At 50.2% G+C, this 15,577-nt stretch overlaps 1 protein-coding gene across 2 annotated transcripts in view; it reads left to right on the top strand.

Moving 5' to 3' along the window:
• The window catches only part of UBE2L3 (ubiquitin conjugating enzyme E2 L3), a 42,427-nt gene extending 30,188 nt beyond the window's left edge, over positions 1-12,239 (top strand). For both annotated transcript variants that reach the window (XM_079717613.1, XM_079717614.1), the window contains exons 3-4: positions 7,246-7,432; positions 11,880-12,239. In XM_079717613.1, the coding sequence (XP_079573739.1) occupies positions 7,246-7,432; positions 11,880-12,034 (342 nt within the window). In that variant the 3' untranslated portion in view covers positions 12,035-12,239. The remainder of the gene's footprint in view (positions 1-7,245; positions 7,433-11,879) is intronic.
• The last annotated feature ends 3,338 nt before the right edge of the window (positions 12,240-15,577 follow it).

Below are 15,577 nucleotides of genomic sequence, written 5' to 3'. Positions count from 1 at the left end.
GCACAGACCTGCCTGGGCTTCACGGTTTCCCGGAAGGAAGAGACCGTCTCTTCTTTTCTCTCTCTCTCCTTGAACTTTTTATTTTGAGATAATTGTAGCTTTTCATGCAATTGTAGGAAATAACACAGAGATTCCCCAGTAGCCTTCACCTGTTGTGGAACTGTAGTGCAGTGCTGTAACCAGGAAGTGGACCCTGATCAGTCCACCAACCCCATTCAGACTTCTCCAGCTGTGACACGTGTGTGTGTGTGTAGTTTGGTGTGACCAAAAACAAAGACGCCCATCCCAGGGGCCCACCACAGACCCCTCACTCCTCATTATCCAGAACCAGGACGTGTGGCCACCCCTGGTCTGTCACTGGCTGAGGTGTAGGCAGTACCATGATGGACTGTGCTGTCCAAAAGGAGTATACTGCAAGCCACAGCCATGCTTCTAAATTTTACAGAACTCCCATTAAAAATGAAAATGAGGGAATTCCCCAGTGGTCCAATGGTTGGGACTCCACGCTTTCACTGCTGAAGGCCCGAGGAGGGTGTGGGTTGAATCCCTGGTCGGGGAACTAACATCAAAGGAAGGAAAGAAGGAAGGAAGGGAGGAAGGAAGGAAGGAGGGAAGAAGGGAGGAAGGAAGGAAGGAAGGAAGGGAATGAAACAGGTGGAATTCACTTTGGTAAGTATTTTACTTAATACAGTATATTAAAAATATTCTTCTACATGTAATCAATATAAATAATTATTAACTAGTTTATTCTTTTTTTTTGCACAAAGTCTCAAATCCAGGTGGTATTTTACGCTTATGGCACATCTAAATTCGGAAGAGTCCTGTTTCAAGTACACAATAGGCACTTGGGCTGCTGGCCACCATATTGGGCGGGACAGGTGTAGACCAGTCAGGATTTACCCCTGGTTCACAATGAGGGGGCAACATGGACGGAAACAAAACTGGGATTTTGCCAGCAAGGAGACAGCGGGGAGCAGCCGTTGGCTGGACAGTCCGTTGGGGTCAGCTGTGGTCCAGCCCCCCTCTCTTTGGGGCTCCTCAGAGGGCTAATTCTGCTTTATAACTGGTGGTGTGGGTGTCGTCTCAGCGAGTTCTGGTTCAAGCAGAGACCTTTATCTGTTTCCCTCCCACTTCCTGTCCCTAGCACTGTGCATTACACAGAGTAGGCGCCTCACAAACAGTCTGTAAGTTATTGAATTTGTAGTTCTCAGAGAGCCTTGGAAACTACATTTTGGTGTGTGCAGGTGGATTATTCGTGCAGGGTTGTCTCTGTTTCTTGTTCATTAGATGCCAGTAGCCACCTTTGTCATTGGGACAACCTCAGGCATTTCTAAACCTCTCCAGGAGGGACAACACTGTCCTCAGTCGAAAACCCTGTTTCTGAGTTAGCTTTGATTTCCTTTTTAACAGTTTCATTGAGAGTCACAAACCCTGCATTTCATGCATTTAAAGTGTACAATTATTCAATGGCTATTAGTATATTTGCAGAGTTGTTTCTCCATCACCACAATTTTAGAACATTTTTTATTACTCCTCAAAGAAACCTCCCCTTGTTAGCATCACCCCCAGTCCCCCAGGCGTAGGCAACCACAGATCTACTTTGTAGATTTAGCTATCCTGTATATTTCATATAAATGGAATCATATAATACGTGACGTTTTGTGTCTGGCTTCTTTCCTTAACATAATATTTTCAAGGTTTATCTATGTTGTAGCATGTATTCATACTTCATTCCTTTTTATTGCCAAATAATATTCTGTTGTAATGGATATATCATAGTTTACTTATCCGTTCACCAGTTGATAGGTATTTGGGTTGTTTCCACTGTTTGGCTATTATGAATGATGTTGCTGTGAACATTCGTGAACAGGATTTTATGTCGACATGTGTTTTCATTTCTTTAGGATATTTAGGAGTGGGGTTGTGGGTCCTGTGGTCGCTTTATGTTTTTGGTAAGGAAGCGTTTGGGTCCAGACACTCTTCACGAGTGCAGCAAGTTCTCGCCCGGCAACGAGGAGGAGGTAAGGAAATTGTGCTGCATCTGATGGTGGAATATGCTGCAGCCCTAGTGAAGGTGTGGGCGCGCCGAGGGCGGGCGAGTGGATGCTGCCAGCAGCAAACCGCATGCGTGTGTGCAGGGGCGCCGCGTGCCAGGGCGCTGGCCCACACCGCACGTTTTCTACAACAGACAAGGAATTCTCCCATGTTAGTAGCTCTGCGGCTGGGTCTTAGAAAGCGAAGTGTGATCTTCCCCACGCGTGGGCGGGCACAGGCTGTGTAGCCAAGAGCACTGCCCTCCCAGAATCCGGGTCCCTTGACCAAAGGGTGTGCTGACTGCTGTGCGCCGCAGGCTGTGTCGTGGACACGCTCAGCCCTTATCCTGGGGCGGAATGTCTAGTACTACTTTTTTGGTGTGAATGTTATATTTCGATGAGAAATAACAATAAAGCTACTTTTTTTTTTTTTTTTAGATGTTGGGGGTAGGAGTTTATTTATTTATTTATTTATTTTTGCTGTGTTGGGTCTTCATTTCTGTACGAGGGCTTTCTCTAGTTGTGGCGGGGGGGGCACTCCATCGCGGTGCGCGGGCCTCTCTTGTTGCAGAGCACAGGCTCCAGACACGCAGACTCAGTAGTTGTGGCTCACAGGCCTAGTTGCTCCGCAGCATGTGGGATCCTCCCAGACCAGGGCTCGAACCGTTGTCCCCTGCATTAGCAGGCAGATTCTCAACCACTGTGCCACCAGGGAAGCCCCAATAAAGCTACTTCTTTTCTTGAAGGGAAGGTGAATCATGCCGTGAAAGGTGCCCATGAGTTCAGAGGAGGGAAAGTTCCTGTGGAATTCCGTTTTATTGGAGACGGTGTTTTTTTTTTTTTTTTTTTTTGCAATATTCAGCGTGCTTTATTGGGTTTTTAAGAAATCATTTTGAAACTTAGTGACCAACCTAATTTCTTTAGTTTTTTTCTTTGTAATTTATTTTACGGAAGTGTAGTTGATTTGCAATGTTGTGTTAGCTTCTGGTGTACAGTAAAGTGATTCAGTTATATACATGTATGTATTCTTTTTCCTATTCTTTTCCATTATGGTTTAGAGATTGTGATTTTAAATTTAGGTGTAATTCAGAGGGTAGTTTGGTCATGAAAGATTGGAAAATCTGTTCTAAAAATACTTCCACAAATGTTTATTTTCAAAGAGAAAACGATGGAATTTTTAAATGTCAGAGTGTTCATTGATAAAGAGCTGTACTGTGAAAAGTCCTGCTAACCCAATTGTTGGAAACATTACAAAGAGGTCATCTTCAGAAAGCAAAGTTAGCAGACGATGACTCTGTTCACTGCGCAGACTTGGTAATTCAGGCAACCACGGAGAGATAAGAGAGAATGAACACTTAACGGTTACAGGGGGTGAGAAGACACAGTCTGTGCTCAGAGGCCAGGAGCTTTTCCTGCCTTTCGACCAGGCCCTCTAGTGGACTGTGAAGGTTAGAACGCAAGGAAGCCCACCTTCCCGTCCCTCTGTAACTGGACCCCGGGGCAAGCAGCCTGAGGGTGGGTCTGGGCCAGGCCTGGGTAGACGTCCTCAGGGCAGCCAGGCCGGGCTGTGTTCCTTGTGGGTGAAGGGTTACCCTGCGGAAAGGACACTGCTGAGGGTTCTCCACCGGTCGACACACGTGGTCGATCATCAGTGGATCCATCTAGGAGCTGCCTGTCCACATCAGTCCAGCCACGAGTCCCGTGTTGTGTCAGATTGCCAGTTGGGCATGCACCACGGGGACTTGGTGTGGCTGCTGTCCAGGTCAGGGAGTGGCTGCTAGAGAGCTGTGGTGGAGAAGTGGTGTCCTCCCTGAGCCCCAGGGAAAGCTGCCACAATGGTGACACAAACTGACACAAAACTGTGACTGATGTACGATGGTGGAAGGACTCTGGGTCTTCAGTGGATTAAGAGATGCATGGGGTGTGGTGGGGTCTCGGGGTTCCTGAAGGTTGCCCTGGGGAGGAAAGGGCCAGCTTGCCTGCAGGCCAGGAGTGGACCCGTGGGGGAAAGGCCCAAGGGGTTTGGAGGAGCCTCCTCTTGGTCTTAGTTGCTCCAAAGTGGCTTTGTGCCTGGGGAGGGTGGGGCGAGAGGAGCCAGGGTTTGCACTGTCCTTGCCGGTATCCCTCCATGGCTTGTGGAGAGGACCGTCTGAGGCAAATTCCTGAAATTTTGAATACTATTTTTCTACCACAAAGCTGTGTTTTCTCATTGAGGCCCCTTCTAGTTTCTGAGCTGCCTTCCCACAGAATAAGTTTAGCTCTAATGTGTGGAAAACTCACGTGTGGCACTTAGGCCTTTATCCACAGGGTAGGTCCTGTGTTGAATTTTTGCACACCCCCTTCCACACAAATCCCTGGGGTTTTGGAGCCACTCCTTTGGTCACCCCGAGCCCTGGACGGGGACAGAATCTCCGAGGAGTTAAGACACGTTCCCTGTGCAGCGAGAGGTTCGGCCTGTCCTGTGTCCTGTAGTGAGAGAGCTGCTTCTCCTGACTTTTTGCCCATGTGCAGCATGCAACGTGGGTGGCTCCTACCTCCGGGTCACCCCCACATGACAGATGTTGGGGAATGTCCTGGGCTTGCCTGGCTGGCCTGGCTCGTCCTTGTCTCCAGCTCCTGGCACGTGGCCCAGCACGCGGCGGCGGGCCCCAGGTGGGGTTGGTCAGTCCTGGGTGATGGTCGAACATACCTGGTGGGTCTCAGCAGCCAGGGTCATCCAGGAAGGCTCTTTCCGTGGCTGAAGCAGGTCCCTTCTTAAAACCCTGAAGCAAAATCTCCACGTCCCCGTGGGCTCGTTGGTAATGGTGAGTCTAGCTCTCCTAGGTAGTGAGCAGTCAGGACAAGGCCTGGGAGGAGTCCGCTGCCACTTTAACTTCTGGACAGTGTTCTAGACAATTCTGTGTTCCCTAAAGAAGGGATTAGGGAAGGTTTTGTTAGGGTGAAAATGATTTCCCAGTCCAGCCATGGCCCACCCCCTCCGGATGTGCGTGGGTCTGTCTCCTCACCCAGGTGCAGCACCCGCGGTGTTGACATCTCCTCCCTCACCTGCCCCTGAGGCACCACCTTCCTGACGAGCTTCCCGTAGGTTCATCTTCCGACCGCGGATCCAGCTGCTCGATTGGGTGGTTCAGACCCCTAAACTTGGCCCCAGCCTCCTGTCTTGCTCCATGCTGTCACCTCCAAGCCCCTACCGTCCTAGTTTTTAGTCCTCTCTGCTGGGAAGGCCTCTCCCACCCCTCAGCCTTCCCTAATTTTACCCTTCTTGGGTGGGGATAGACCAGGGGACAGTGTGGGGACCTGGCGTGTGCCGGCCTCACTCCCCAGCAGAGGAATCCCATTTGCTGGAGAATATCTCATTACGCTGGTGCTTGAGGAGCGCTGTGCATTCCTGGGCACTCAGTGAAGCCGGGCCTCCTTTGAGTGGGCTGGGACCCCGGAGAGCTGGAGTCCGGGGCCGGGAGGCCGAAGACTGGAGGGCTGGCTCAGCTCTGGACGTGGAGGCAGAGGCTGGAGAGAGGCTGGCCTCTTTCTCTTGGGGCATTTCTCAGAGGCTCCTGGGCCATCAGTGTGCAGGCCCTGAGGGATAGTTCTCTGAGTGGTCCTAAGGACACAGGGGTGGGGCATGGTTCTGGCCCTGCCTGGCGACCAGCTAGGGGCCAGCTCAGTTCCTCAGGGGCCAGCCGTCCAGCTGAGTGCTGGCTTTATTCTGGAGTTGTGGCCACCTCTTTGGCCTTTCAGCACTTGGTATGATCTGGGTTGGGTTGTTATTTACCCCTGGTGTAACTCTTCATACCTTCAAAAAAGATAAAGAGATATTTGCAAAAGACATTATCTGAAAAAGGGCTGTTAACCCCAGATATACAAAGAACTCTTAAAACTCAATAACAAGAAAACAAAGAACCTGATTTTAAAATGGGCCAGGGACTTCCCTGGTGGCGCAGTGGTTAAGAATACTCCTGCCAATGCAGGGGACACGGGTTCGAACCCTCGTCCGGGAAGATCCCACATGCCACGGAGCAACTAAGCCCGTGTGCCACAACTACTGAAGTCCATGCACCCAGAGCCCGTGCTCCGCAACAAGAGAAGCCACCACAATGAGAAGCCCGTGCACCCCAAAGAACAGCCCCCGCTCACCACAACTAGAGAAAGCCCGTGTGCAGCAACGAAGACCCAACGCAGCCAAAAATAAATAAATTTATAAATAATAATAATAAAATGGACCAAAAATCTGAACAGACTTCTTACCAAAGAAGACATACAGATAGCAAATAAGCATAGGAAAAGGTAGTCAACACCATATCATTAGGGAATTGCAAATTAAAACTACAGGATACAACTACACACCTGTCAGATTGGTGGAAATCCAGAACGCTGACAACACCAAATGCTGGCGAGGATGTGGAGCAACAGGAACTCTCATCAGTGCTGGTGGGAATGCAGAATGGTGCAGCCACTTTGGAAGATAGATTGGTGATTTTTTACAAAACTAAGCATACCCTTAACCTACAATCGTGCTCCTTAGTATTTACCCAAAGGAGATGAAAATATATGTCCACACAGAAACCTGCACACGGTTGTGGATAGCAGCTTTATTCATAATTGCCAAAAGCAACCAAGCTGACCTTCAGGAACTGAATGGATAAACTACATCGAGACAATGGATTAATATTCAGTGACAAAAAGAAGTGATCTAACAAGCCACAAAGGAATCTTAAATGCATATTACTAAGTGAAAGGAGCCAGTCTGAAAGGGCTGCATACTGCATGATTCCAACCATAGGGTATAATACTTTATAAAACCCATTCAGTGTCCAGCACCGAGAGTGAGCCCTGCTGTAGACTGTGGACTGTGGGTGATGATGTGTTGGTGTTGGTCCATCACCTGTAACGCGTGTACCACTCTGGTGGGGGAGGCTGTGTGTGTGTAGGAGTTCTGTACTTTCCTCTCAGTTTTGCTGTAAACCTAAAACTACTCAAAAAAAATAAAGTCTATAAAAAAAAAAAAGGGAAAGAGGCCAGGGCATCCATCTCAGACCCTTTCACAGGTTAGCAGACATGTTGCTCTAGAAATACAGATTGATTGTTGTTCCCCTGAAGGTGACAAGGCTTCAGTTGATACAACCTCTTGAAACAAATTAATTTTTCCAGTGAACAATTAGAACATTCCTGTCTCAGCTACAGGTTCACTCCGCCCTCTTTCCTTTCCCTCCAGGACAACCCTCCGTATGATAAAGGGGCCTTCAGAATTGAAATCAACTTTCCAGCAGAGTACCCATTCAAACCACCGAAGATCACATTTAAAACGAAGATCTATCACCCGAACATTGATGAAAAGGGGCAGGTCTGTCTGCCGGTAATTAGTGCTGAAAACTGGAAGCCAGCAACCAAAACTGACCAAGGTAAGGCATCTCCTCGTGTCTTCTGGGGACACTGCTGCGGGCAGGGCCTTCTAGGCCCCTTCTGACACCACGTCGCACGGAGTCCAGAGAAATCCTATAGCGCTGACCACCGTGTCCACAGAAGGCTGCTGTGGTCCCGCTGTCCCATGAGCTTGGCGCATCTCAGCTAAGCTTCAACCCACGCAGGTGTTCTCGTGCTCGCAGCCCAAGGGGGACCCGCGCAGACAGACCAGACCAGCGCTCGCTCCCAGTGCAGGGAGGGGTGTGACCCTGTCCCTGGGAGTGTTCGTGAGGATTGTGGGCTGCCTGGAGTGGGGGAAATGGCCTCACACAGCCGTTAGCATGTGGACTCAGACTGGAAGGGGGAAGGGAGGGTGTTGAGGGCCTGTGGGCTTGAGCCGGAGCCACGTGGCAGGCCACAGGATGCTGGGGCTCACTGGGGTGTCTTGGGAGGGCACGGCCAGACTTGAGGGCAGTGTGCCCACGTGAAAGCACACAGTCAGCCTTAGCGGGCCTGGAACTCCCTGTGTGTCCCTGGGTCTGGGTGCCCTCATTTTTCTGGGAAAAGTACTTGATTCACTACTGTGGTCGCCCCTCTCTTTTCCCCGGCAGGTGACTAAACTTTGTTATAGACTGTGTCTAGTTTTTATTCTTAATTCTAGAATTTTCTTTTGCAATCCTAACCTCATATTTTTGGTGGCTTTTTTGTAAGTAACTCCCTGAACCACTTGTGGTCTTTTTAGATTAAGGAGAATGGATGAGGCTGGAATTTGAGAGGCTGCAGGTATTGGTTTTTTTTTTTGGTGACTGATATAAACAGTCATTTTCCAGTGGAACCCCTGAAAGACTCACTGAAACAGTCACCATGAAAGGCATCCACCAGGCTCCCACAGCTGAGCAGCAGAAAGCAGTGGGTACCAAGCGTGGAGTCACAGTGGAGGGGTCTCCATGGGGCTTGGTGCTTGGTCGTGCACAAGCTGATGTCTGTAAAAGATTGACAGAGTTGTTCTTAAGCACACAAACTCCTAGCTCTGTGTGGGAGCCTGCAGTTGCTGCATTTGCTCAGGTGGCCAGACCACAGAGAGTTAGGGTCTCCTCCCTCACCTGAGAATTGGGCGCAGGTACCTGTGCTCTGCCCTTCTCACAGGGCAGGCTGCCCAAGAGGGCCGTGGCAGCACCGGTCCTGTTTTCAGCTTCAGGTCTCGGTGAGCAGCCAGCATGCTCTGCTTTTCCGGGTTGTGGGTGCTTTTTTCAAATAGTCAGATAAATCTAAGATAGGTTTTTCATTCTTTTGTACTTGTTGACTTAAGTTTTGAAGATAAAACTTTTATCTTAAACACAGTGCTGTTCTACATGCAGCACCGGGAGAATTGCTATTTTGTGATCAGAGACAGGGTTTCTCTCTAGATCATTCTGTAGATTCATCCGGCATGGCCTTGAGCTTATCCTCACACACTTCAGGAACGTTGTCCCTGGCACTTGACACCGTGTCCCCCCTGTTTCAGTTACCTGTTACTGTATTACAAACCATCTCAAAACTTAGTGGCTTAAATTAATAACAGTTTATTATTTCTCATTCTGTAGGTTCACTGGGCTCAGCTGGGTGATTCTATAGCTGGTCATTCCTGGGGTCATTCATGGTTCACTATAATTCAGCATTCACAGCAACTTCTTAGTGGGTAACTACTGTGAATAATGAGAAGCAACAGTATATGGAATGTCCAGAATAGGCAGATCTATAGTCAGAAAGGAGGTTAGTGTTTGTCTGGGGCTGGAGGAGGGGTCTAGGAAGTGATTACTAAGGAGAGTGGATATTCTTTTGGGGATGATGAAAACGTTCTGGAGTTAGATAGTGGTGGTGTCACACGATTTTGTGAATACACTAAAAACAACTGAATTGTATACTTCTCAGAGAGTTTATTTTTTGGTGTGTGAATTATATCTCAATTTTTAAAAAGAAAGTAAAGAAGCATTAAAAATTGAGCAAAAGTAGGAGAAAAGTCAAGAAACAAGGCAAACCTGTATCATACAGAAAGGTGGTAGGAGTTGGCAATAATAACAGTAACCAGAAGAAAGGATGTAAAAACAAGAGTTTTCCTCAGCAGTGTGTCTGGTTCTGGTACATATCTATCAACAGAGCAAGGGCTTTGTTGGGTGGTGAAAGAGATTCGCCATATGAAATACAGTCAGTAAGGAAGCCTGTATAATACTGACCTCTACACGAACCAGACAACACAGCAACAAAATTATATAAACAGAAAAGTCAGATTCATAAATATCAAATGTTTTAGTCCCCCCATACCCATTTGCTGTCTTATAACAAATCAAGTAGATAAACTTTAGAAAGAGGACTCAAATACAATAAACAGGATAAGATTAATAAACTTACCCTTCATAGCACAATCCATGGAAGACCACTGCATTGTATGCCTTCGTGTATGGGGGAAGGTATGGGTCACATTTTACTCTGTGAGAATGGAGCCCACTGGGTCCCCATGAAAAGGGATGAGTTACAGATACGGTTTACATCCTCCATCACAAACTGTCAGAACAAAAACAAGGAAATTTTATAGACTTTAGTCTCTGATCATATACAGTGAGAAAGGAGGTAAGTTTTGATAATGTTTTTAAGCCCCTACATTTTGGAGGGGGAAAGATCCTTCTGAGTAGCATTTGGGTCAAGGAAGAGATCAAGAAGCCAGGGCTCGATCATTTGTAAAACATAATGAGTGTGCCCCCCCTGTATGTGAAAGTGATGGATGGGGCTGTGGTTGTGGTTTGGAAAGCGTCGTAGCTGTCGGTGTTCTCACTGTGGAAACAAACGAGCTCAGCTGGGTTTTCTTACAGTTTACAGGAGTAGAGAAAGAATGAAGCACTCATCAGAACTACTTAGTTAACTTGAAAATATTTAAAGCAAGTTCTCCGAAAAGAATTAGACGAACTGCAAACTTGCAAAGTGAATTATCTTTTGAAAAGCACGTCTTAACGATGAATGTATTTGATGCTAATACATTAGGTATTAAGATGATCATAGTGAGAATCAGACAGCCTGAGTCTCCATAATGGAGGAAAACTTGAAAACTCATCAGTGTCAACTCTGCTTCAGAACCATTTCTAATCCTGGAAAAAGATGGGAAGCCACCTTATAAATGTGCTATAGGGCAAATGTGGTTCAGGTTTCCCAAAAGTTAAGAACAGCAGTCTCATGGCTGAGCGTGCTGTGGAGAGTCTTGGAGTGCATTGGGCTGGGGTGCCTCAGAGATGCTGAGAAAGAGCCACTAGGAAGAGTGTTTGTTCCGGTGGTTGCTTCCTCTGGCCGGGAAGGAGGCAGCATAGGTGCTTATTTCATGTTTATGGATGCATGCCTTCAGTTTATGGCAAGTGAAAGTGATTTTCCGTAAGAGTTACTAATAGTTAACTTTCTTTAAAAAATATTTTTGATGTGATTTAAAGAAATATATTAAGTAAATAATCACTTAAGCGCCATGTGGATTTGTGACAAATAAGGAGAAATTGGAACAAAAAGCTTTTTTAACCCATTCCTTGTGATGCTGGGGTGAAGAGCGTGGGCTCCCAATAAAGGCACCTGGCATCGGCAGTCCAGAGGAGAGGGGCCTTTTTGCTAGGACAGTGGGGGTGCTGGTCCTGGTGGGGGTTGGGGGGAGTCAGGGGACGTGTGTGGGAAGCCTGGTGGCTGCATGCACCCCACTTCTGAGGAGACCAGGGGTTCCTGGACCTTCTGTACTTCCCCCTCCCCCACCCTCCACTCCCTCCTGGCCCTCCTGTCCAGGGCTCGCTGTCTAGCACATCTGGGCCTGACTGCCCTTTGGGGGAGCATTGTGGAATCCACCCTGAGCCATCCGTGTGACTTCCACCTCTGGAATGGACTGTGCAGTGCTGATGAGGGCTACAGCCTCCCAGTGGTTAATGCAGGGTGGTCGAGTGAACCTTTCTCGGCCGTTCAGAAGCTGCTAGGGGTCTTTCAGGGTGGGCTCATTATCCATTTACACGGTGCAGGCCTGTCACACACCCTGAACCGAGTGTAGTGCTGGGCACATTGCCCAGCCCCTGCACTGGAGAAGCTTCACCTGCCTGAGAGTGGGGGTGTCAGTGGTGGGCCTGGGTCTCCAAAATAGGAGAGGGGTGAGAGTGGCTGGGGACTGGGACATCCCCAGTGTGTCAGTACAGGAAGGCTTCCTGGAGGAGGAGGAGGAGGACGTGGCATCACTCTGTACGGTTAGTTATCTACTGTAGCGCTGGCTGTTTGTCCTCCATCACTTTCTTCTCATCATGGGAATGATGGGTTGAGTGCTGGTGGTTAGAAATTTGCATAAATGGGAGGCTGCTCTGTCTGAGAAGCATATAGATGTTTAATCAGAGCTGTGTTTCTTGCCATGCCCCTTCCAAGGGCCTTCTAACCAGCGGTGCCTTGTCCTTTTCTTGGCAGTCATCCAGTCCCTCATAGCACTGGTGAACGACCCCCAGCCCGAGCACCCGCTCCGGGCTGACCTAGCTGAAGAATACTCTAAGGACCGTAAAAAATTCTGTAAGAACGCTGAAGAGTTTACAAAGAAATATGGGGAAAAGCGACCTGTGGACTAAAATCTGCCGCGATTGATTCCAGCAAGTGTGAGCAGAGATGCCGAGCAGTGCATTCAGACACCCCACGAAGCAGGACTCTATGGAAAATTGACATGTGCCACCGCCTGGCGTCTGCTTGTGGCAGTTACTAACTTTCTACAGTTTTCTTAATCAAAAGTGGTCTAGGTGACCTGTAAAGAAAGGATTAAAAATTTAAGATGTTCTAGTTCTGCTTTCTTTGTTTTAAAAATCACTGCTTCAGTCTACTTTAAAAGAATGGTGTTTCTTTTGCTGTCCAAATTTATCCAAAATCTTCAGTTTACATTTAGCCCATAAGGTTAAAAAAAAGTTGTGGTTCCCCTCTTCCCCTGCCCTTGCAACTCCCACTTTCTTGCATTTAGTTTGTTTTCCGCTCACTTCCCCAAGCCCAGGCCCTGCCTCCCGCCGGGAGGGGCCGCGGAGTCCTCTGCGGCTCCTGTGCTCCCCTCCTTGGCGCGCGGCCTGGTGTGGGAGTCAGTTAAGTTTCTCTTGACTCTGATTTATAATATCCTTTTAAAAAAATTAAAAAGCAAGCAAACAACCATCTCCACTCCCGCCCCCTCCCAAAAACAAAGCTGTGGAAAGGGAGGCCTAGCTCTGCTGTAAAACTCTGGCTAATGTTACCCCAGTAATGCTGACCAGATTGGCAGACCCTGCTGTCTGCGTCATGATGAACTCCACCTGGGCCGGCCTGCTTAGGGAGACCCCCCAGCACCAGGTCTGCGACAGCCCCCAGGGGTGTGCCAGCCAGAGCACGGTGCACTTGTGGGAGGAATTTTTCACCAGAGAGGCTCCTGAGGCCACAGGTTGCCACTCCTCCCTGCAGCTGTTCTAGAAGATGTCCAGGTCCCTGCGGACAGTGCTAAAGCCAGAGTGTCTACTTGAAATGCCACGCTCACCGACGTGTCCACCCGACGTAGCTCAGAGCTCACCCTCTGCGTCCTCAGTGCAGCAGCCCCACCGCGGCCCTTCCTCAGCACGTTTGACCCTCTGGCAGACTCCTCTGTCACCGGCACCAGCCTGGGGTCACCGGCGCCCCACTGGCCCTTCCTCTGGAGCATCCACACGGCCCAGCCCAGGAACAGGATGGCCTCCCCCTCCCACTGGACTCATGGCCTTCGCGGAGTCAGGCTCCATGTGAAGCTCACTCAGTAATATCCTTTACATGTTTTATATTGTTTTGACTGCCTTTTTTTTGTAGAAATAAAAATTGACCTTAGAATTTATCATCAGATGAACTTGTAAGGATTTGAATGTTAATGTCTTTTCAAAGCAAGTGGGACTGTCCCTGAAGTAGAAGAGTCCTTGTCACTGACACCCAGGGGAAGCTAGTGGTCCAAGCACTGTGTGTCACCACTTCCACTTCTGCCACTGGTGGCTTCGCTTCTGGGCGCTCCAGGGGCTAGATCCTGTGGAGATGACTTAACCTTGGCTTTCTGTTGTAATTTTAGTTCTATAATTTGAGGTCTTTCCAGGCTTGCAGACCTGAGGTGGCTTGTGTGCAGAGGTGGGGTGATGGTGGGTGAGGCCGCATACGTGCAGCCTGCAGCGGGTCTCATGAACGCAACTTCTTTAGTCCCAGGTACGCAAGAGTCACGTTCTGGAGCCTCCCGTGCGCCCGGGCTGGTGAGGGCGCCGGCCAGCACATCCACATCTGTCTCTTCATTAGCAGAAAGGCGATGATGGACTTTATTTCACTCACACGCAGATTTGTAATAAAATGCCAAATTCTGTCAGAAGCTATCCAGATAAGTCACCATTTGTTCTCGTCGCTTCTCTGAATCCAGAAATATTGCCATTCCTGGAAACTGTCCCATTGCTTCGTATTTCTACCAGCGTAGCTCTGCCCGCCCATCGCCCCCTCCCTTCTCTGCTCACCACCAGGAGGACGTCCACCATGGTCGAAGCCGGCGGCCCCTCAGGGACTTGCATCCCCTGGCATCACAGCCGGGGTTCACCCATCAGCAGGGGCCTGGCCTCCGAGAGAGCGGGGTGGTGGGCGGTCCCTCCCTCCAGCTGGGCTCCTGCTCCACCAGCGGGCACTCCCCGAGCCCTCGGGCAGGCATGAAGCGTGCCAGTAGGCGCCTTGCTGCTCCGGGGCCAGACAGCTGGATCCCCCAGAGCAGGGGAGGGCTGTGATCACCACACCTCTGATGGGCCCCGTGGGAATTCACGCTCCTGCCCGGTCCCCCCGCCCCTCCCCCTATGGCGGGGACTAGGCTTTCTAAGATGCTGCGATCTACTCTGCTGCCCTTAATAAAAATGGTCTCGGACACTCGTCTGGTCGTGTGGGTCTCTTCTTTACTGGGGGTGGGCAGTGCCAGTGGCCTGGGGTCTTGGGCAAGTTCTTCTGGCTTTCTCCCCACGCCTGGCCTCCAGGAGAGGTGCACAGAGGTGTCCTGGCCATGCTGAGGGAAGCAGAAAGGGCTGCAGAGACACCCTCAGGTGTCTGGGGAGGGGAGAGTGACCTCTGTATACGTGTCACCTCAGCCACATTTAATGGAGGAGCAGACTGGGGCCCTGAGGAGGGTGCTGTCTGGAAGAAGGTCAGGGAGCTGGTGAGGGTGTGCCCAAGGGAGGGGCTGGGCCACTTCCTTGAATAGCTCCAGCCCAAACCCACCTTCTGCGACTGCAGCCCTAGTGCTGACTCAGTACCAGGCCAGCTAAGGCCCTGACACTTATTGTCAGCTGAGTCCCCTGCTTGGAGTCTGACACCAGCTGAGACCCTGACAGCTAGGTCTGTAGTCCAAGAGGGAATTTCCTGGGGCAAGTTTCTGGGGCACCAGAAAGCAAGGAGGCTGGGGGCCTTCCTTGATCATCAGTGGGGACTCTGCTCGTCCTAGCGCGGTCCTAACTCTCAGGACAGACCCGCGGGCACCATTACCCTGTTTTCACAGAGGAGGAAAGTGACTCGGTCAAGGGCCCCTGGCCTGTGCTGTTACAGCCTGGTTCCAGTGGCCTCGCCTCCCACGACTGGCTCCCTTTGAGCCCAGACACAGCCTCAGACCCTCCCCAAAGCCTGTGAGACCCTCTCAACTCCCTCCACTCCGTGGCCACCGTCCTCTCGCCTTCCTCACTCTGTTCATTGTTCAGCTCGAGATACGCAATGACTGTATCACCTTGGCCTGGCTTCTGGCGCCCTCCTGCCCCCTGGGGCTCCTCTGGCCAGGGCCCTGGACTTCCCAGTGCCAAGTCCACAGGGGGTGGCCTCAGCCCTGCTCTCGCTGTCTTCCCTTGGCAGCATGTCCGTGCCGCACCCTGCAGGGCTGCACCTGAGCCTCAGTCCTCCTGCCGGTCTGCACTGGCTCCTCCTCGCCTGCTTCCCTCATGCACGAGGGGGAACGGCACACCTGCCCCAGGAGCAGAGCTGAAGGTCGGTTCTTGCACAGCACAGTGCCTGGCCCAGGCCACACTTGGTAGACGGCTGTTTCCTGGGTGCTGGCAGCCTGGTCTCCTGGGGGTGCCGTGCAGGCTGTCACCAGAGTGGAAGTCTCAACATCACAGAGGCTTTGTCCCCATGCTTTG

This window comes from Hyperoodon ampullatus (assembly GCF_949752795.1).
Source record: "Hyperoodon ampullatus genome assembly, chromosome: 13".
In the NCBI taxonomy this organism is placed as follows: Eukaryota; Metazoa; Chordata; class Mammalia; order Artiodactyla; family Ziphiidae; genus Hyperoodon; species Hyperoodon ampullatus.
Note: the sequence above shows the minus strand (reverse complement) of the source record. Positions and strands in the feature narration are given on the sequence as shown.